Source organism: Mobula birostris, chromosome 31 (genome assembly GCF_030028105.1).
Source record: "Mobula birostris isolate sMobBir1 chromosome 31, sMobBir1.hap1, whole genome shotgun sequence".
NCBI classification, from domain to species: domain Eukaryota; kingdom Metazoa; phylum Chordata; class Chondrichthyes; order Myliobatiformes; family Myliobatidae; genus Mobula; species Mobula birostris.
Window position 1 is genome coordinate 8,321,681 of NC_092400.1, and position 23,320 is coordinate 8,345,000.

The following is a 23,320-nucleotide window of genomic DNA, read 5'->3' on the forward strand; positions in this document are numbered from 1 at the left end:
ATAGCTTCCTTCACTCTTCCATTGTAGATAGAAAGAAAGCCTTACACATTTTAACTAAACACATTATAACCTTCAAAACTCAGCATTTATTTCACTAATGGCAGAAAATAACATTTGTTTTGCCTTGCACACAGTTGTTAAGGTTCCGTTCTAGCTATTAACAGCTCATCTTAAATCAATTTTTTTAACTTCACCACTTATTCCACTGACCACGCCATCAAAACCTCACTTACACGAGCGTCCTTGTCTGTTAGTTAACTAATTCCAGGCCTTTTTTAAAAATCTCATCTTTAATGGCTTTTTTTCCCTCCATGTCTGGACATTTATGAAATAAACATCTCCAAATTCTTCCTTTTATAATGACAGCTCATTGCCTGAGTATTCCTTGCTCCGTGGGATCCTTATAAATATTTCAGCATTTTTTATTTTTTTTGTATTTGAATTCCAGTGTATGCAATATTTAGTGTATGAGTATCCCATATGTTTTTTTTTTAAAGCATTCTTCACTTTAAAAACTTGTAAACTACTTGTTATCCCTCTTCCTGAAGAAAACTAGGGAGAACCTTCATTGTATGCAGAATATGAATATTCTACTATAAGGAATAAGTGTCAAAATAGTAGGAAATGCATCAAAAAGCATATAGATAAAAATGATAGGAAAAGGTGCCTACTTTTAGGATGAGAAGAAAGAGGCTCATATGCGCATAAATTTTCTATAGCTATTGATACTGAGAAACCTGTTTCGGACTGCATTTTCAATGCAACTCTTCATGTTTTCTTTTTCAAAAAATGTAATTGTCCATTTTCTTTATTTTGATATAAAAAATCTTGTATGCATTAAGTATTTTGTATAAGCAAGTAATCCTTAAGTATTTTTAATTTCAGATGGTTATGGAATACTGCCTAGGATCAACTTCTGATTTACTGGAAGGTAAGTGCCATTAAGTAAGCATTGAAAGATTTTACTGTGGGTCGAAATCAGATTTTAATGTGCAGTGCAGAACAGCTCTTAAATTTCCATCATAAAAATAATAGATTTTTAAAATTCCTGACTTGGTAATAAAGAATAATCAGGTTACAAAATAGTACATTTTTTAAAATTACAGAAAAATTGGGAGCAGGAGTATGCTCCACCCCTCATCAAACTCACAAGAAGATAGGTGCAGGAGTAGGCCAGTTCACTCCATTCAATATGATCATGGCCAATTTAACCCAGGCCTGAACTGTTCTTTTGTGGTAGCTTCTTTTAGCTTTAAATTCCTCAATGTTCCAAAATTTATCTACCTCAACTTTATATATTTCTAGCAACCTAGTCTTAATAGCTATCTGGGAATGAGAATTCCAGAGATTAATTATTATCTGGAAAGAAATGTCTTCAAACCGCATTATGAAATGATGGGCCTCTTGTAACTGGGTCCTCTTGTTCAACAAGGTTATGGCTTATCGTCTTCATTAATTTGATTTTCAGGCACCCCATTTCCCTTGATTCTGTTAATATCCACAAATCTGTTGAGCTCCCTGAATGAGTACTTCAGATTTAGTTTTTAATTTTTAGGCACATGTAAATAGTTTTATATGATTACTTTCCAAATATGCAAGTATCTGATTTGGTTCAGATAAATGTGGTATTTGATTTCAGTCTGTTTTTTATATTATTGGATATATAAAATGCACGTTTAAAGTTGTGCGTAGATATAAAGTAGTTTGCTAAAGTTACAGTTCCATCACCTGTTGATGCACCTGTTGATCTAGAATTGTTTGATGGAATGTACATTTTAATAGCACTGGCATCATCACCCAAAAACTTGACTGCAAAAAAAATGGCAGATTTAAATTTAATAAATCTTCAGTAAAAATATTGGCTTAATTTTTTTTGCTTTGAAGTAATGCTTTAAGTGAACTCTGAGCCAAAGGGAAGTTAAAACCCTCTATGATTGCATTGCGTCGTATAATGTTATTTCTCATTGAGTTTTGCAACTCATTTTCTTTAAAGAATTTTATTATGAGCAATTTGTAGTATAGAAGCCTATACATGAAAAGAGATTCTAACTTTGAAAACAAATGCTTTCTCCTTAGTTCACAAGAAACCACTTCAGGAAGTGGAGATTGCTGCCATTACCCATGGTGCCTTGCAGGGGCTGGCCTACCTGCATTCTCATAATTTGATACATAGGTGAGAAATTATAGCGGAAAAAAAAATCAAAAGAATGTGATCTGTCCTCTAAAGGTTGAACTAATGAATTAAGTATCTATAATTACATGTGATAGTGGAAGTGATGATCAGTGATCTAGAAAGGAAATGAGATAAGCACTGGAAAGAAGCATGACTGCAGGACTGTGAAGATAGAGCGGGTTAATGGAACTGGTTGGATCACTGTATAGAGAGCAAGCACGGATTTGATATGCCACGTCTTTTTTCTATGTTGTTATCAATCTGATGGAGGGTTTTGACTCAAAACATCAATAGTTCCTTTCCTCACAGATACTGGTCAACTTGCTGAGTCCCTCGGGCAGGTAGTTTGTTGCTCCATTGTGAATCTGACTCAGAAATATCACAGATAAGAAAACAAGATCCCTTCCTTTCGTACATGACAGTAGCAATACATTGTTTTCAATAACCCTAATATTTTTGGTACTAGATTTTAATTGATTAATCTAGTGAAGTTATAGAGAAGATAATATCTATTGCAATCTGCGTATAACTTTATTTACTGATATTGTTTTCTTCTCTAAGCCTAGTTGCAATACCTTCAATATTTATTTAAGCAACAAACTCTTTATATTCAGAATTTTAAATAACCCTTTTAACCATTTCCCTTTGAGATTTAAAGGATATAGAGGTCTGTAATCCTTGCACATTAAATCACTGCAGTTACCTGCTTTCAAATATAAATATATATTTCTTCTGATATGACTAAAACTGGAGGAAGTATTCTCTACAGCAAAAGTGAAAAGTAGGGATACAATTCAATATTCCAAATATTCCACCAGTTTACAAGAGTAATTAAATACCAGGATATAACAGAAAACTTCCAATGAGCTTGGGGTTTGGGCAGCAGAAAAAAAACTTGAAGCGTATTAAAGTTGAGAGGGCAAATGACGCTGAAATGGGGTATGGGTTTTTAATGTAGAGCTTGAAGGGATTACAGAAATACAAATTCAAAATGTTGCTAAGCTCAGGGGCAGCAAGGTTAGAAGACATTTGATGGAGGAATGGGATTTGCTTAGGTAATAATAATGATTACCTGTGCTTGGATCAGAAAGTATTCTCAAGGATGGAATGGAAATTCTATAATTGCAATGTTTCCCTAATTTGGTCTTGCAAAATGCAGTTGTTAACTGGTTTAAACAGAGGAATCTTAACTTGTATAATAGGAAGTTAAAAGGAGCAATTACTCCATTTTACCTGTTTTACTGAAAATACAGCTACCACATAATTAGCTATAGGAAGTAAATAATCAGATGGAAAAAAAGTAATTTCAGGGACCAAATGCAGCTTTGGGGAAATTTCTTGTTCCATCGCTTGCATTATGCTTTGTTGTTAGATTCTGATAGGAATTTGGCCAGCATTATTTGTCCGGATATTGACAACTCACTTCTGCAGAGAGTTTTTGTATGCTGCCTTTAGTGCAAGAAATGGAATGGAAGTATAATGAGTCAAAAATTGGAGTATGGATAATCATCTTAAAGGAGATAAGAGCGTTGGAAAGGAAAGTAAGATGACAATTAGAGAGTGGCTATTGCATTCAGTACAAGTAAGTGAAATAAAGTCTAGGTGGGAAATGAGTTGCTTTCACCCTTGAGTAAGAGGTTTATAAACGTGGAACTGAACGTTGGTGGAGAATAGAGGAAGTGCCTTACATACGGTGATAGATCATGAAGTTCATTTCATAATGTAACTTGAACATTGCTATGTTTATATGTACCACTGTTCTGTTGACTGCACTTTTTCAATATCCCAACACTTGAGGTTTCAAATGATCTCTTTTCTTGTCTGCATTAGTCCATCTGTGTAGATGGAGGATGGGATTGGGAAGACACTGCAACTTAATGACCCAAAAACAGGCAGTTGCAGAAGTTACTGAGCAAGTTGCGCAATTGTTCATGTCTCTCCTCTCCAGTAAGACGAGCTCTAAGCATTACAGATGGGACATACTGTATAAAGCTTCAGTAGATCCAGATAACATAAACCAAGTGATCAGTAAGAGATGGGGTTTGTCAAATTTGTACAAAAAAATCAAAGCGAAACAATCTTAAGTCTTTGTCTTTTTGAATTTAAGATGGTGCTTGAGTTGATCTGTGCCACACAGCATGCAGGAAGGAATAATATTATATCTTAGCTGCTCAGTTAGAGAAGGTATATAGTGAGTGAGTATTTTACTGGGAACTGACTGTGCTGTTTATTCAACACAGCTAATAGATGAAGTCAGTTGGGAAGATGAATACTCCCTCTGGTGGAGGTCACAGCAGGATCCATTTACTGTCATGATGTTGTGAGTGTATTTAAAATCAGCTGTAAATGTTGCACTCGTCCAGTAGATGGTGCAAATGACTATTTTTCATAATACACCCTATGCTCGTTATATGCGTCTTCAGACATTGCGGATTCACAGTTATACGAGGAACCTGTTTTTCCCAACGTCCCGTTATATGCGTCCAAAACTCACAGTTATGCGAGGAGCACTGCTTTCCCGCCAATACAAGTCACGTGCACACGCCTCACAGTTTCACTGTTGGGATGAGGAGCACTGCTTTCCCGCCAATACAAGTCATGTGCACATGCCTCACAGTCTCACTCCCGCCAGTCTCGCGTTAGTTTTGGCAACGTGCGGATGTGCGATCTTGCACTCTTAGACTTTTGTTCTTTTTACCTACGGTGCACTGATTTTGTGCTTGAAATATTTAACTATGCCTCCTAAGCGGCCGATGTCAAGTCCTGGGCCATCAGCCAAGCGGCAGAGAACTGCTTTAACGCTTGAGAAAAAGTTGGAAATTATAAACAGGGCGGCGTCGGGTGAAGGTAACACAGCTCTGGGATGCTACTTCGGCCTAGGTGAGTCCACGATCAGAAACATAAAGAAAAATGCTGAGAAAGTAAAAAGTGCAGTGATTGATTCATCACAAGTGTCTTCAAAGATTCTTACCAAACTGCGTAACTGGATTATGACAAAAATGAAGAAAATGTTGAGTTTGTACATTGAGCATGAAACAAAGAAAAAAACAACACTTACTTCCGATCATCTTCATGTGAAAGCTTTGGAAATTTATGGTCACTTTTGTTCAGAGGCTAGTGAGGAAGTGTCAAGTGATATTGTTAGCTTTAATGCAAGTAGGGTTGGTTTTCTAAGTTTGTTAATCGTCACAGGCTTCACAACTTAGCCGTGCGTGGTGAGCAAGCCAGTGCTGACCACAAAGCTGCTGAACTCTACCCTGTGCAGTTGCGAGCTTTGATAGCTGAGTTAGGCATCACACCAAAGGAGGTGTTTAATGCAGACGAGACTGGGCTTTTTTGGAAGCGTATGCTGAAACACACTTACATAAGTAAGGATGAAAAAACTGCAAAGGATAGATTGACTTTGCTTATGTGTTCCTGTGCCGAAGGAGACTGTAAGATAAAGCCTCTCTTAGTTTACCATTCGCTAAACCCCCATGCTCTTAAGGGTTGAAGTAGGAATATGCTTCCTGTCCACTGGGCAGCTAACAAGAAAGCATGGGTCACTGGTCAAATCTTTGAAGATTGGTTTGCTAATCATTTTGCTGTTGAGGCTGAACACTACTGCTGGGAACGGAATCTTGCCTTTAAAGTTCTTTTGTTGCTTGACAATGCGCCAGCCCATCCTAAACATTTGGACAGCATTCATCCTAACATAACAGTGCGTTTCCTGCTGCCTAACACAACATCGCTGATTCAACCATTCGACCAAGGTGTGATATCCACATTCAAGGTGTATTTTTTTTTATTGCGAACTATCTCTCAGATGCTGCAAGCAACAGACGATTTTGAAAATCCTGGGAGTTTACCAACGGTGAGGGAATGGTGGAAGTCCTTCAATATCAGACATGCCATCAACAACACTGATGAATCCTGGAAAGAGGTCAGGTCTTCCACTCTCAATGGAACGTGGAAATCAATTTGGGTGGAGTGTGTGCACACCTTCAAGGGGTTTCCAGCCTTCACTGCAGCTGTCCAGGATTGTGTGGTCCTGAGCTGTAAAATTGGTGGGGAAGGATTCTCAGATCTCAAGACTGCTGACGTGGTAGGACTCCTGGATTCTCATGATGAAGATTGAACTGTGGATGACCTTCTGCGTTTAACTCAGACTAAAGGTGATAACAACGATTAATAAGGAAGTGTTGAGTTGCAGGTGAAGGATTTTACGGTGAAGCAACTGACAGAATTTTTTTAAGGCTAGGAAACACTTGGCACAAATGTCGATGGACATGGACCCAAGTTTAGAACGGAGTCAGCATTTCAGTCGTTCCCTGTAGTCATCCCTTCTTCCCTACAAACAAATTTATGCTGAAAAACAAAATGCTGCCAAGCAAACAACCCTCACCACTTTCTTCAAACCGGTGTCATCTCCTGCTGCCGGCAGTACTGAGAGTTCTGTGAGTCTTCCTTCACCCCTTGCTGTCCTTGATGATCCTGACGACACACAATCATCCACGTTATCCATGTAAAGCTGCCTGACACCACAACAACCATTCATCTCCCGGAGCAAACTCACCTGCCACTGTTGGTGAGTACTGTACTGTACACCCTAGTATGTTAACTTTCTATGAATATTACCTCAAATTGATGAAATATAATACGAATGCTGCATTGTGGTATTGCTTTTGTGTTGTATTGGTATGAAAATGTGAATAAATTACAGATAAAACATATTTAGGAAGCCTCCAGAACGCATCCCTATTTTCTCCATTTAAATAATTATTCACATTATGCGTCGAAACGAGGATAGAGTGTACAAGCAAACCATTACAAGGAAATGAAAGGCACCAGATGCAGTGATTTGATGCTTCTTGGCATGAAGAGCAACTTGTGGTTTGCAGAGACTGGGCAGTCATGGTGACATACTAAACAACATGCATAGTCTCCAAAGCCAGTACTGTGAAAATATTTTGGAAGTGCTTGTCTCACTAAGAGGATTCTTTTTTCCAAAGCAGAGGCCAAGATGATCTTTTCAAAGGAGAGGCCAAGATTGTCTGCAGAATGAGAGATTGCAGACAGTTGGAGACATGGCTTTGTTGCAAAGTTTGCAGACGATGTGAAGATAGGTGGAGGGGCAGGTAGTTTTGAGGAAGTAGAGAGGCTGCAGAAGGACTTAGAGAGATTAGGAGAATGGGAAAAGAAGTGGCTGATGGAGTACAGTGTTAGGAAGTTGTATGGTCATGCTCTTTAGTAGAAGAAGTGAAAGGGTTGACTATTTTCTAAATGGAGAGAAAATACAAAAAAAAACTGAGCTGCAAATGAACTTGGGAGGCCTTGTGCAGGATTCCCTAAAGATTAATTTGCAGATGATAAGGCAAATGCGATGTTAGCATTCATTTCAAGAGGACTAGAATTTAAAAGCAAGGATGTAATGTTGAGACCTTATAGAGCAGTGGTGAGGCCTCACTTGGAGTATTGTGAGCAAATTTGGGCCCATTATCTTAGAAAAGTTGTGCTGAAACTGGGTGGGTTCAAAGGAGGTTTACGAAAATGATTCTAGGATTGAATGGCTTGTCATATGAAGAGCATTTGATGGCTCCAGGCCTATATTCACTGGAGTTCAGAAAAATGAAGGGTGACCTCATTGAACCCTATCAATTGGTGAAAAGCCTTGATCAAGTGGATGTGGAGAGGATGTTTCCTGTGTATGTGTGTGTATAAAAATAAAATATAATAAGTGCAAAAAGAGGGGAAAATGCTGATGTAGTGTTCATGGGTTTACTGTCCATTCAGAAAACTGATGCGGAAGGGGAAAATGTGTCCTGAAATGTTGAGTGTTTGTCTTCAGTCTCCTGTAGCACCTCTTTGATGGTCCTGGGTGATGCCTTTTTTGAGGCATCACCTTTTCAAGGTGTCCTGGATGTGGAGAGGCCAGTGCCCATGATGGAGCTGGCTAATTTTATAACGTTCTGATCCTGTACATCCATGAATACCAAACGGTGATGCAATCTGTTTGAATGCTCTCCATGGTACACGTATAGATATTTGCAAGCGTCTTCGGTGACACACCAGTTCTCCTCAAACTCCAAATGAAGTATAGCTGTTGTCATGCCTTCTTTGTAACTGGATCAGTGCCAAAGGGTTTTAGCCCGAAATGTCGACCGTGCTTTTTTCCATAGATGCTGCCTGGCTTGCTGAGTTCCTCCAGCTTTTTGTGTGCGTTGCTTGGATTTCCAGCATCTGCAGATTTTCTCTTGTTTGTGATTTGAGTATTGAAAGGTCTAGATTGAGAGGATGTTTTCTGTAGTAGGGCAGCCTCGGACCAGAGGGCGCTGTCTCTGAATACAAGGATGACCCTTTAGAACAGACATGAAGAATTTCTTCATCCAGAGGGTGGTGAATCTGTGGAACTCATTGCTACAGTTGGCTGTAGAGGCCAAGTCATATTTAAAGTGGAGGTTGATAAGTTCTTGATTAGTAAGCGTGTGAAAGGTTACGGGGAGAAGCCAGGAGAATGGGGTTGAGGTGGAAATAAATCAGTCATGATAGAATGGCAGAGCAGACTCAATGGGCTGAATAGCCTAATTTTGTGCCTCTGTCTCCCAGTCTTGTCTTATTCCTCTTTAGCTATTCATTTATTTGATTTTTATTGGTAGCATAGTATTTTTGTCTTGGACTGTACAGCTGCCACAACAAATTTCACAACATATATCAGTGATAATGAACCTGATTTTGATTCTAAAAATGCTGTTTTTCATTTTTCAACTTTGTTTTGTTTTTCTGATGGTAGTGATTTTCTGATACCTTACTCAGTTATCATTGTTTTGTAGCAATTTAGGCACTTGTTGGCAAGCCATTTCACAACATCGTAATGATAGAACTAGTGGGTAGCTAAATACCCCTTGGTCTCTTCTGGTTTTCATGGCTAGTTCTGTACCCTCCTTCCATTTTGCTGCATTCTGTATACTTGATGTTTTACCTTGTGCCCAAAATCTGTTGCTTTCTGTGTTGAATACACTCATTGACTAAGCATACAATGATATCTAAAGAATTCCAATGATCTACAACGTCTGCCCCTAGAAATTTGTCATTGCATCACAGAAAATGGCCAGTTGCTTATCTTTTGTTAATCCTTGTAGAGTAAAATCTTAATGATGTAGTTCTTAAATGATTTTCAAAAATACAGACGTGCTGGCCCATTGATTTCATCCTTTATCTGCCTTGTGAGTTTTATTTCCAGAATTAACATTTCTTTTAAAACTGAACCATTTATCAATGAGCAATAATATTTTGTTCACTTTTTTTTTATCCAATTCCTCATTGCCTTCTCAACAAAATTATCTCATTTAAAGATTAAATTTAGTTTTTCTTGGCAAAAACCATATCAGATAAAACTATCTACTGCATTCTGGAAGGGTAGTTACACTTTGTGTACTAAAAAATTGGCAGCCAAGATCCCTCACAAGTACAGTAACCCTCTGTGCAAAGTTTAACTGGTACCAGACAACGGCGTGACCTGTTGGGGCACCCTTTGAGAGAAGGGTAGTGCAGTCTGATGTGACCAGAATGAACATTAAATTTTCCTGAAGGCTATTGGTATCGCTTTGCTTTGGAAACTGAAGTAGTAAACCTCAGTTTATTAAAGAAGAACAACGAAAAGCAAATATAGCTCCTCCACGTTTAACGAAGGACACTTTTGATGGCATAATTTCTGGCTTATCTGCGATCCAGGACATCTCAAATGTCCTCTTTCTTTAAGGATCATGGTTTCCCTTTTGCCGTCATCAATGATGCCCTCGCCCGCATCTCCTCCATTTCCTGCATTTCAGCCCTCACCCCATCCTCCTGTCACCACAACAGGGACAGAGTTCCCCCTGTCCTCACCTACCACCCCACCAGCCTCCGGATTCAGCACATTATCTTCCACAACTTCCACCATCTTCAACAGGACCCCACCACTAAGCACATCTTTCCCTCTCCACCCCTCTCCGCTTTCCGCAGGGATTGTTCCCTCCACGACTCCCTGGTCCACATGTACCTCCCCACGGATCTCCCACCCGGCGCTTATCCCTGTAAGCGTAAGTGCTACATCTGTCCCTACACCTCCTCTCTTGCCACCATTCAGGGCCCCAAATAGTCCTTCCAGGTGAGGCAACACTTCACTTATGAATCTGTTGGGGTCATCTATTGCATCCGGTGCTCCCGGTGTGGCGTCCTCTACATCGGAAACCTGATGCAGATTGGGGGACTGCTTCGTCAAGCACCTCTGCTCCGTCTGCCACAACAGACAGGATCTCCCGGTTGCCACCCACTTCAACTCTGCTTCCCATTCCCATTCAGATATGTCCATACATGGCCTCCTCTACTGCCATGATGAGGCTAAACTCAGGTTGGAGGAGCAACACCTCATATACCGTCTGAGTAGTCTCCAGCCCCTTGGTATGAACATTGAATTCCTCAACTTCTGGTAATTCGCTCCCCTTCCCTTCCCTGTTTCACTCTGCCCCCTCCCCCAGCTGCCTATCACCTCCCTCATGGTTCCGCCTCCTTCTACTACCCATTGTGCTTTCCCCATTCCTTCTTCACCTTTCCTGCCTATCCCCTCCCTGCTTCCCCTCCCCCACCCCTTTATCTTTCCCCTTACTGGATTTTCACCTGGCACCTACCAGCCTTCTCCTTCCTACCCTCCCCCCACCTCCTTTATAGGGCCTCTGCCTCCTCCCTCTTCAGTCCTGACGAAGGATTCCGGCCCGAAACGTTGACTGATCATTTCCATGGATGCTGCCTGACCTGCTGAGTTTCTCCAGCGTGTTGTGAGTGTTGTTCTGCCACCTTTGTGCCCCTCGTTGTCATTCTGGAGACATGCAGCCCTTTCAACTGTTCTGCTGTTTGTTGTTTGTCTCTGATCCTGGAGACGTGCATGCCTCTCCTCCTCTGTCTCTTCTTCTCTCATCTTTTTTTGTCCTGACTCTTTGATTCTGAAGACGTGCGGTCCTGGCCTCATCTGATTCTCGTTCTCTCCCTTTCCTTGCTGCTTCCTGGCGACGTTTGGCGTGATCTCTTGACCATAATGTCCCCCTTCCCTTTCCATGCGGCATAGTTAGGCTGACCACTTTTTTTTACCCTAATGCTGGATAGAAGATATGAAACACTAACACCAAAGGATGCTGATTATTCTTGATGATGTGGTTGGCACTCTCCTAAATGGATGTGATTTAGTCACTGCTGTCCTTTGACTTCAGCAAAGGGTTTTATGGGTGTCTCAAAGTATGTCATTACAATAAGATTTAATTATCTCTTATTGATGGGTGTCAGTTAGATCTGTCCCAATCCTGCACATGCTGATAGTGATGAGCAGAATGTGACCCCTCGAAATGGAGCTGCCCTGCCCTTTTGCTGTGGTAGGCGTCGCTGCTGAGGCTGGCCATGTACATGTGTCTGGCTGTCGCGTACCGATTTCCGTGATGGCCAATCGGGTCTCGGGTGAAAGCCAGCCTGTTGATTTTTGGCGAATGAGCAATTTTATACGAACATATAACCCTGAACTTTGCCTGCATTCTGTAAGTTAGCGCATTTTAATTCGATTTAGCCAAAAAAAAAATGCCGCTGTAATGCACCGTTTGTGCTAATTGGAGGTCATAAACAGACAGACAGAGCATGAGAGTTCTAGTAGTATATAGATTGAATGGAAGTTTCAAGTTAGTTTTGTATACAGGAGGTTGGAACGATATTTTTATAAGTGCAAGCTGAGAACCTGAACATTCAAGAGCTCACCGAGCTGACTCTCAGTAAGATCTGGATGAAAGAATTAGCCAAATATGAAATTTTTATTAAAAAAGATCATTTGAAAGGATCAAAATAGGAGGTTAATTTTAACATCTTTGTTTTACAGAGACATAAAGGCAGGAAACATTTTATTAACCGAGCCAGGACAAGTTAAGCTGGCTGATTTTGGATCTGCCTCAATTGTATCTCCTGCTAACTCCTTTGTTGGGACACCTTACTGGTAAGAAATACATAATTAAAAGAAATGTATTGTGGTCTCTCTTAAGAAAAACACCAGTAAAACTTTGGAGCTTTGTCCCAGTCATCTTTAAAATGTGCTTGTGCTGCATGTTTCCATTTAACTCCAGCAAACCCATAACATTTGGTAAAGTTATTTATTACAAATTATTGCACCAGTTACCCTATTTATCATGTCCCACAGAACAGAAAAGTACCTGGTTCAATCGCTGGTCAGTGTTGCATTAAAAAAAAACCTTGAGCAAAGTGGGATTAAGCAATGGTACAGTTGAACAGAATAAACCAATTTACATTCGCTGCTTTAAGTAATTGTCTTTAACAGCGGAGGAAAATATGATTGGTCGGAGCAATCTAGCTGTGTATATTTATGTGTATTTTTGGTATTTTTGACAGCTCTTCATTTTGGTCATCATACTCAAATTTGTTTTACTGCACTAATGCAGTTTAACAATGTAGAAAGATTTCCTCATTAACTTAATGTGTAATATTTTACAGGATGGCCCCAGAAGTGATTCTTGCTATGGATGAGGGACAGTATGATGGGAAAGTAGATGTGTGGTCTCTGGGGATTACATGCATTGAACTTGGTTTGTATTTCATCCTTATGACATAACTTATTCATTAGCATCTTATGATTTTCATTTTTCGTTTTCCCCCGAAGTGACCATGAATTAGTAATAATACTTGTTCAAAACATTAGGCGAAGTTCATATAGTGAATCCCTTGTCTACCTGCAAAGTGTTTTTGTTACTCCAATCTGTTAAGTGGACATATCTTCAGATATGTGTCAGTCTGAATTACATAGCGTCCCAGAGAGGTGCAGCTCCAAAATACTCCCCCAAGGCCAATATATATTATTCTGTATTATGATTTTTAAAAATTCTTCCCACATGTTTTTCAATTTACCCCTGCTTCTACCACACATTTACGTACAAAGGTCATTTTTACAGTGGCCAATGAACCTACCAGCCCAAGCATCGGGATGCAGGAGGAAACTGCGGCATCCTCAAAAAAAATCCACATTGTCCGCATAGTGCCTAAGGTTATGGTTGAATCCAGCTCTATTGTACTGTGAGGCAGCAGTTCCACAAGCTGCACCACTTTTTTGGCTTAAATTAATGATCCTTTGTCACTGTCCCTTAAATCAAGAAATACTGATATTTCTGCTGAACTTATAGTCTTTGGTTTTGATGACCGTTCAGTGATGGAATGACCAAAATTGTTGTAACACCTTAATTGTTGGTCAGTCAATAATTTTAATGAATGTATTACTTTATTCTGTACTAAAACTAAAAATATTGTTGCAATTAACATAATATTTTATGCTAATTGTTTCACCTCAGAATTGAATACTTAGAGTTCTGAGATCTATTCATCTGCACCCTTTAATATCATTGTAAATTGCCTTTGCAAAGATGGTGGTTAGTTGCCTTCTGAAGTCACGAGTTGGTCTGGTGAATGTCCATACAGTAGAATTATATCATACTCTAGGAATTTGATTGGCAATGAGAAGGAATGTCGCCACATTTCGAAGTTGGGATGGCATTTGCTTGGTGGTGTTCCCTGGTACCTGTATTCCATGCCCTACCTAATGATAAAGAACATAGATTTAGAGGGTGCTCTTCAGAAAGCTGTAGCTGCTTGCTGAAGAATTGCTTCAAACCACATGAATTTGATGCTAAATTTGCTATTTCAGCTGCATACTCATGTTCAGGGTGCTTAGTGGTGGATTTTAGTATCAGAAAATGATGAGGAATATCTCACATTAATTGAATATTTTCTAATGTATCCTATGTTTATTTTATTCTTAACAATAGTCTAAGTATGGTGCCACTGTCCAGAATAAAACTTTGGAGCCTTGAACGTTCACTTAAGTGAAATCTCTGGGAAGTAAGTCCTGTTGCAGAATTGTTTAAAGCAAAGGACTATAGAGCTTGGTGATTTGTTTTCGTTCCTTGACTTGGGTTGGATTGCTTTTAGGAGGTCTGTGCATTTGTGCAGAACAATTACTAATATCCTCGTGTGGTGCAAGAGCATTATCAAGAAACTAAATACACAAGTGGAATAAGGAGACATTAGAACAAAAAGTTTTAAGCCTCTTCATAAACAAGGGGAGGGAGGGAATGTTGACTCAGACCATGAGAGGCCTGCGTCGGGCATTTTCATGCCTTACAAAGTGCAGGTTGGAACAAGACCCTACCTAAATTATACAATAAGCCTCAGATTTACAGGTGATGATTTAAAATTGATGGAAAATAATACCAAAATTTTCAATAGCAACATTATTTTTTCAAACGCAAACAACAGAAATTCTGCAGATGCTGGAAATTCAAGCAACACACATCAAAGTTGCTGGTTAGTCCTGACGAAGGGTCTCGGCCTGAAACGTTGACTGCACCTCTTCCCACAGATGCTGCCTGGCCTGCTGCGTTCACCAGCAACTTTGATGTGTGTTGCCATTATTTTTTCAAATGACACTATATGTTGTTGTTTCGAGGGGAAAGAATGGAAAAAACTTTTAAACATACTTGCTGCTGTTTTGAATACATTTTATACTTACTAATAGTAGTGTTGTCTTCCGGCTCCCGTTGCAGAGCAACTGCAGTCTTTCCTCAGCCATTGTTGAACATGGGAATGCAAGGCCTTTCCGGAACAGAATGGAAGATGGGCATTATCAACACACGGCCTAATCTAGCCCTAGAGTAGGCTGGCTCCTCAAAATTTCTGTAGGCAGCCCATCATGCCCACTATTTTTCCAATGCCTGACCTAGGTCTTTGTGTGTGTATGGATCTCTCTCTGTGCTCAGTACTGCAGTGCCTCTTCCAACTCCCAGACTGGCAGTCTTTTAGCCTCTCAAAGTCAAAACCCAGAGTTTTCGGTCCAGGCAGTTGTGGGCCATGATAGTTTCTAAAATTGCACCTGCAGAAAAGCCCTGGTTTGAAGATGTACAAACTGAGCAGAATTTGTGTTAGAGACAATTGCAACAAAAAAAATTAACCAAGGCAATAATTGAGATTTTTAAAATGGAGGATGTGCGCTTAAAAAAACTATGACCTTGCATAATTTGGTGTTGGTCAGTGAGCATTGCACTGATGTGTGCATAGGACTTGGAGTGGTTTGGAACATGGACAAGTAAATCTTGAATGATCTTGTATAGGATAGTGGAAAAATTAATCCATTTTACATCTCAGGGAGCAAAGCGCAAGGGAGCAAATTTATCAGAAAAGCAAAAAACTGCAGCTGCTAAAAATCTGAAATAAAACACTTCTGGAAATGCTCAGTAGATTAGAAAACATTTGTGGAGAGACAGAGTTAAGATTTAAGATCAGTAGAACTTTGAACTGGAGAAGTGTGAAAACTCAAGTATTTTAAGTTGCAGAGAGAAGTGGTGGGAACAAAGGAAATATTTGTGTTCAGTGGAGACCAATGTTGTCCAGGAGACAATGCTTTCGGTGCTGTGTAATTGATAAAGGGCTGTTAGAAAATGAGAGAAAAAGTGGAACGAAACATGCAGAACATAGCAACTTCTGAAAATATGAAACTAAATAATGCTGGGAATGCTTTTCACTTTAGAAAAACTTACATTTTTAGAAATGAGAACTATTTTGTCACTGGGCTGATCTCAATCCTTTCTTTCCAGGAAACATTTTTTCTATAGCGGTGTTGTTAACCTCTGACATGGCCCTCTTGATATTACAAATTATACTGCTTTTAATGTTTTAGTAATTACCCTGTGTTTAAACATTAAAATGCCCATTTCATAAACTTGATTGCATTTGAAAGGGACACAGCTTAGATTATTTCATTGCCATAATGTTATATAAGGCTTTATATAGCTTCTAAATAAAAACAAAGTAACAATTATATTTATTAGATGTGGTCATTAATAATCTTTTGTGCTTGATAACCATCTCATGTTTACGATAGAATAGATTTTTTGCGAGGTTGAACAGGTCATCTTAAATAGGAGTACTCCCTATGATGACAGTTGTTATCCATGTTGGTTTATTACTTGTCTTCTGTAGATATAAAACAACTTTTTAACATGTTCTCAATTTTCCTTTTTTTTTTGGTAGCTGAACGCAAGCCACCTTTATTCAACATGAATGCAATGAGTGCCTTATATCACATTGCCCAGAATGAATCACCAACACTTCAATCAAATGAGTGGTACATTCATACTTATTAAACAGAGAATTATTAAATCAGACTATTATTTTGTAACCATTTATTAATATTGCATTTGTGTATCTTACAGATTTTCCAGTGTTGGTAATTGTAGTTTGAACAATACATTTTAACATATATGAATTAACAATTGCAACTCAATATCAATGATGTGTTTGTCAAAATTTGGTTCGTAGTCAATGTGACTCTTTTTAAGTGCAAATGTGGTTTTAATTTTAATTTTTGACTTATTCTCTTTTAAAGTTTGAATAATATTTTTATAATAATAGGGAATACAAAAGTTTTAATTTGTGATTTTTAATACTGACAAAACTATCAAAATTGTATGCTACAAATGGATTCTAGAAAGCAGTAGTTATCTTCAAAGGCATTAGTTGCAGAAAATAGATATTAAAGCTTCTAAATTTTGATTTATTTTTCAGGTCTCAATTTTTTCGAAACTTCGTAGATTACTGCTTGCAGAAAATTCCCCAAGATAGACCTACATCTTTGGAGCTTTTGCGGGTAAGCCAATACTAATTAGTGATAGAAGAAATTGGGAATAATTCATGAACAGTGCATGATTATTTTGTTGCTTCAATGTCCTATGATTGTTCCATTGTATTCTGAATGATTTCCTGGCTCTGATTTAAAGGTTTACCACACCCTTGAATGTCAGTGTATTTTAGTATTTTGGAAAGGCATGATCCATAAATACTAATCAGGCAACCAAGCTATCTCGAGTATATTTAGGACCCTTAAAATCAAAATGTTTAGAACCTTTAATGTTAGCTTCAGCTTTTAACATTCAGGGTGTGGGCCAATGTCCAAAGTATTGAGAAGCAATTTATTTTTTAAGCAGGTATTTTTCAAAATAGATCATAAATATTATAGTAACCAGAGCTTACATTTCCATTCAATTGGTAGAATTTCTGAATTAAATGTTTTAAGGGCCAAAACTGGTATTGTTATGCATACTGTGGATACTCTCCAATGTATTCAATTTTTAAATCTGAGTCTATGGTTTCATATATTTATGTAATTCAGAGTCGATATTATTCATAAATTTCAGAAAGAGCCTGTTCAGACCAATTGTCTTCCACATCCAACCTCAGAAGTGATCAAATTATATATTTTTGCATTATTTTCCTGAATCCAAGTGTCAAAATGGGTCTTTTATTTAATTAGCTCTTATTGCTTATTTTTATGACACACTATTCCTAGATTTATCATGCACTTTGGCTAATGCTCATCTTTTTTAAAATTCAGATTATCACTTCCATGTTCTAATTGCATTAAAGGCTAAAGTATTCTATTATTGGTAGCAGTGTCATCCATTCACTTCTTAAAATCATTCTTCGTCTTGAACTGCCTTTACTGTCCATCATTTTGTGGTCAATTTCCAGGCCAGAAACCATTCTACGTGTCTTAATTGAGAGATTAACTTCTCTGATTTCACAAGTATTTCAGATTATTTCAATATTACTTAAATCAAAAAGGGTGAAGTGAATTTTGAATTAGAAGTGTTTGGATTTGGGGAGATTTGCACCTTCTGTTTCAGTCAAGTGGAACACAATTAAATCACTTTCTTGCAGTTCATAGGGTGGAGTTTGTGTATAATTAAACTGACTGACTATGCTATACTTTTTCCATAGTCGGCACACAATATTGTTTAATTTGCACGTACTTACTTAACCTTTGGAAAGGAACATTATAGCATTATTTTTGTCTCTATTTTAAGCTCTCCAGTTTATATTTATGGAAGATAGCTAATGGCCAGTAGGTTCACAGAATTAGTAATCCCCCCCCCCCCAACACCTATGCATTTTGTGTGTTTTCTTTAATTAATTGTAGAGAATGCGAGGCCAGCATTTACTGCCCATCCCAAATTGCCCTTGAGAAGGTGTTGGTGAATCTTCCTAGAACTGGTACATTTCTGCTGTTGAGTGGGATGTTCCAGGATTTGAATTTAGAGTGAAGAATAGAGATTACAAATTCGATTGGTGTGTCACATGGAGGGGAGCCAGCAGATAAAGTTCTTAAATGCTTGCTGCTGTTTGTCCTTGCTCTTGTCCTTCTTGACTCTTATCCTCCTCTGTAGTAAAGATTATGGATTGAGAAGGTGCTATCAGTGTGGCCTGGCTGAGTAACTGCAGTATTTTCTGTACATGGTATATAATGCAGTCACAGAGAGAATAAATGTTTATGAGGGTTGTTGAGTTACAAGTCAAATCAGCTTCAAACTGGCAATCAAACCTTGCACTTCAAGATGTGAAGTGCAGTCTATTAGACTCCTGGTTTGTAGATAGTGGAAAGGATCTAAAGTGGTAAGAGGTGAGTCACTTGCTGCAGCATATTCAGATTCTGTCTTGATCTTGTAGTGGTAGTATTTATATGGGTGATCCACTTTTGACCTTGTAATGCAAGGAAAATTATTGCTGAACATGGTTGTGCCTATGATGCTCCCCAAGAGAACTGCTGCAGTGATGTCCAGAGCTGATTGACCATCATCAGCTACAAGCTTCACCTTTTGAGCCAATTCTTGGATATTTTTCCCCTCTGTTGCTCATTGACTTCAGGTCCCTTTCATAACTGATATCACACTCTGCAGACAGTCAAATGTCACCATAATTTCACTCCCAGCTTACAGCTGGAATTTAGCATTTTGGTGTAAGTTTGGTCCAAAATTGCAAGCTGAGTGCCTTTGGGAAACATGACTTGGCATCAGTGAGCATGTTGCTGGTAAGTAAGTGCCAGTTACATATGTACAGGTACAGTGTGGCTAGAAGCATGTCTGGTTCTGTTCATTACTACAAGCGGCATATCATCTGATCCCAGTCTTTATTTAATATACTGCTGTCAGCTTAGGTAGTGTGAATCAAAGTGGTTGTCTTCTGTGGTGATGGATATATTGGGAAGAATACAAAATGGATCATCTATTTATCTCTTTTGACTGAAGGCAGCAACAAATGCTTCAATTTGTATTTGCTTAGGTCCTGCCATTGTTGAGGATCTTCTTTCTGTTAGCTATTCTGAGTTCATAGCTAGATGTGGCAAGTTTACAAATCTGATCTATTGTGGGAATGCTTACCTTTGCCTGTTTATAACAGTATTATTGTTTAGACTGTCTTTTGTCAGTTACCAATGCAGGTTAATTAATTTTTTTTATCTTTGCTTTATAGTTGAACAAGTTTAGTACCTGATTGTCCATTTAATTATCCTAAAATTGAAAAAAAATTTAATACAATTGCTTTTAAAATGTCTGCAAAATAAAACAATAAAGGGGGAAAACAGGCAAATTATTATTAAAAGATTTGGGATGAATTTGATAGAAGTAGTGAACATGAGAATTTATAACATTACATTGGTTCTTTCATCTGGCACTCATGATGATTGTGCTCTGCACGATTTAACTAAACATTGGGCCCTACCTAACTTGTGGAACAGACTTCAAAGCATTATAACTGAGTTGCAGAGAAAAAAGACAAAATTGTGGAAAGATAATGTTGACTTGTAATTGATAGCAGCAATTTCTAAAAGTCATTAAGTGTGTTCATTCCTGAGAAAGAGAGCGAAAACAGTTTATGTTCCATAAACACTTAAGTTATTTTACATCTACAAGTATGGGTGTTGTCTTGTGGCTCCTCTTTAATTATCAGTTGGTGTCCCTTTACAGCCATTAGAAAACTTTCTTAACAAGAATTAGGGAGTGAGCAGGTGACGCTCAGTACTGATGATCTACTGGTGGGGTCATGCTTCATCTCACTCCAAGCAGCTTGAGGGATTAGTCTGAATGGCACATTAACTATAGCTCATTGGCAGGTTGAAATTGTCTTCCAGAACTAGCTGGGTAATCAATATTTCCAATTCTCTGATAGTCCTTCTCTGCACATGCTTCCCTTTGCCTTTCTGTTTTTACACAAGTTCCTGCTGCAGAGAGAATGAGTCAGCCTGTCTGTGGTGGAGTGGGAGTCAGTGGATGGGTAGTCAAAATTGGAAATGTTAGAGGGCAGAGGGTTGATATGTCAGGGAGAATGAAGTGTCACTTGCAGTGATGGACTAGCCTAATGAATTAATTGGAAGTGTAACATTGTGGAGCTATGCAAACCTGGGGCAAGCCTAAATACGTATATTTGTAATTCTGTATAGCCCTGTTTCTGGCAATAATGATATCAGTATATGTGCAGTGGCAACACCTTTGGCTCACCCAAGGCTTTCCACCAACTGATTGTCTGTTGCTTAAGGGCTCAAGATGTTGATTTCATCACTATATCTGGGTGATTCTGCGAACATTCCAATAAATGTTCATTCCACTTTATTGAAAGCACTTCATGGTGGTCCCAAAGATACTTAAAACTTGAGCCTGGTTTTCCTACTTTAGAAGTATCCTGCCAGTTGATTCTTTTCACAAAAGAAGACAATTTCCTCCGTACCTTATGAATGAACAGCTCACAATTTTCTTCGTGAAAAGAGTCACAATTGTTGTTGAAACTATTTTTCTCTCAAACCACATAAGTGGGTAGTTGAAATTTATGAATATGGAAATAGAACTAACAATGCTGGTGAGCAATTGATTCTTAACGTTGGGTTTTAACAGAAGACCAAGTTTTCATTTCATGCCTTCCTTCAGATAATCAATTGATATTTAGGTTCTGTGAGCATGTAGAACTTCGATATAATGACATTTTAGTGATATTTTCCATATGCCACAATACAAAGGGGCATCTGTAATATGGGTAGGCTGCCCATACAGCCTCTTCAGCAATGCATACAAGTAACCTACATAGGTTCATAAATATTCTAATAGCTGCCTTATTTTACTGGATAATTTGCTTCTTACACTGGCTGGAAAGTACATATTTAATGAGAACATCTTGAATTTTACTACATAGTGCATGGTGAAATGCCTAACAAGAATAAAAATCCTGTTATAGACATGGGAAGTGTGTTCTGTTGTTTAGTCACACTATGAGATTATAGTTCCAATGTACTTCAGTGTATGAAGCACAGTACCATTGTTATTTATGTTACAGGGGTATTTGCTTTCCAAAATGGTCTTGTTTCCTGAATATTATTTTCCAGTGTTCTTGTACATCTCTTTATATAATGCAACATTAATTTATATTAATTTATATAACATAATTAAATTTGATTAGATATTTTAGTATTGATAATTTGAATTTTCTGTTTCAGCATGAATTTGCACGCCGAGAACATCCACAAAGAGTTCTTTGTGACCTTATTGCAAGAACAAAAGATGCAGTTCGCGAGCTGGATAATCTTCAGTATAGAAAAATGAAAAAGATCCTTTTTCAAGAAACTCACAATGGACCAACAACAGAATCACAAGAAGAAGAAGAGGTAAGATGAATTATGTGCCTAAATAATAGCTCCAAATCTAAATAAATGAGCAAAAGAAAACAAGTGTTTTGGTTTGAAGTATTTGTTCCCCCTGAAAATGCTGACCTGAAATATAGTTCCTGCTTTAATAACATGGCACCATCCATAAAATAAAGCAGGACATGGGTTAAGGATGAAAGATGAAAAGTTTAAGGGGGATATGAGGGGAACCTTCTTCATTCAGAGGGTCATGAGAGTGTGAAATGAGCTGCCAGCACAAGAGGTGCATGTGAGCTCGATGTCACCGTTTAAGAGAAGTTGGATAGGTACATGGATGGTAGGGGTTTGGAGGGCTATGGTCCTGGTGCAGGTTGATGAGAGTAGGTAGTTTAAATGTTTCGAATAGACCGAATGGCCTGTTTCTGTGTTGTGCTTTTTTATGGCTTTATGACTCTAATTGCAGCATTATTTGTAAAGATGACCCTAACCAAGGTCTACAAGCTCATATTCATAGGGTTCAAACCTCATACCTCAACCATCAATTCTCTACTTGTTCTCCTAACCTCTGCAGTGACTTTTCATGAGTCATTTTTGATTGTTATAGGAAAATAACCAACTAAAGATCAAATGAACTGGGTCCTTCTAGCAGTTTTGCTTAATCTCCACAGTTTTTTTGAATGGACTTAAACATGATAGGATTGAATAAGAATTTCAAAATTCACATTCTGAAATGTCAAAAATTGCTGTTGTTCAGTACTGCTCCCTATTTGCAGAACTTAAAAAATAGATTCATTTGTGCAATTGGGCAAACTAAATTGGAGTCTGGCACATGAACAATAGATGTAAAGTGGTACCTAATTAATATGTTTGATATTCCTAATTATTTGGGAGGTTATGAACTGCTTGCTTTACTGTTATGCAGTATATCTGACGGTGGTGTCTGAAAAGAGGATGCTGTCCAAGTTGCATGCCATCTTGGTCAATGTCTCCCATCCACTACATAATGTACTGGGTGGGCACAGGAGTACATTCAGCCAGAGACTCATTCCACCGAGATGCAACACAGAGCGTCATAGGAAGTCATTCCTGCCTGTGGCCATCAAACTTTTCAACTCCTCCCTTGGAGGGTCAGACACCCTGAACCAATAGGCTGGTCCTGGACTTATTTCCTGGCATAATTTACATATTACTATTTAATTATTTATGGTTTTATCACTATTTAATTATTTAAGGTGCAACTGTAACGAAAACCAATTTCCCCCGGGATCAATAAAGTATGACTATATAGAAAGAAGGAACGACTTTGATCCCTGAATTTTTATGCCACATGTATAGTAGAATGATGAATTGAACACTCTCTGGCTAAATGGACCTAATTTTTGCATAAGGGGAGAGTCAGGCAGAAGGAAAGAGGACTGCAAACCTAAACTGATCCATCTTTGTTATTGTGTAGTCTCGTCAAAATGTGCATCTATACTGAAGCAAAATGAGCTGAGATGCACCTCAGTTCCTTCCATGTAATCAAATGGCACCACTTGTCACAACATTTGATCTTTCAACAAAAATATATGCTTGGGTATGTACGATGTGCCTGCGGAACCGAACTAAACCGAAACTTAGCTTGAATATTAGGTTAG

At 38.4% G+C, this 23,320-nt stretch overlaps 1 protein-coding gene across 4 annotated transcripts in view; it reads left to right on the plus strand.

Annotated features, from left to right (window-relative positions):
* taok3a (TAO kinase 3a) overlaps nucleotides 1-23,320 on the plus strand; it is a 116,576-nt gene that overhangs the window by 42,250 nt on the left and 51,006 nt on the right. For all 4 annotated transcript variants that reach the window (XM_072247955.1, XM_072247959.1, XM_072247956.1 and 1 more), the window contains exons 6-12: nucleotides 886-931; nucleotides 2,077-2,173; nucleotides 12,045-12,158; nucleotides 12,671-12,762; nucleotides 16,253-16,346; nucleotides 16,787-16,868; nucleotides 21,537-21,704. In XM_072247955.1, coding sequence (XP_072104056.1) covers nucleotides 886-931; nucleotides 2,077-2,173; nucleotides 12,045-12,158; nucleotides 12,671-12,762; nucleotides 16,253-16,346; nucleotides 16,787-16,868; nucleotides 21,537-21,704 — 693 coding nt within the window. The remainder of the gene's footprint in view (nucleotides 1-885; nucleotides 932-2,076; nucleotides 2,174-12,044; nucleotides 12,159-12,670; nucleotides 12,763-16,252; nucleotides 16,347-16,786; nucleotides 16,869-21,536; nucleotides 21,705-23,320) is intronic.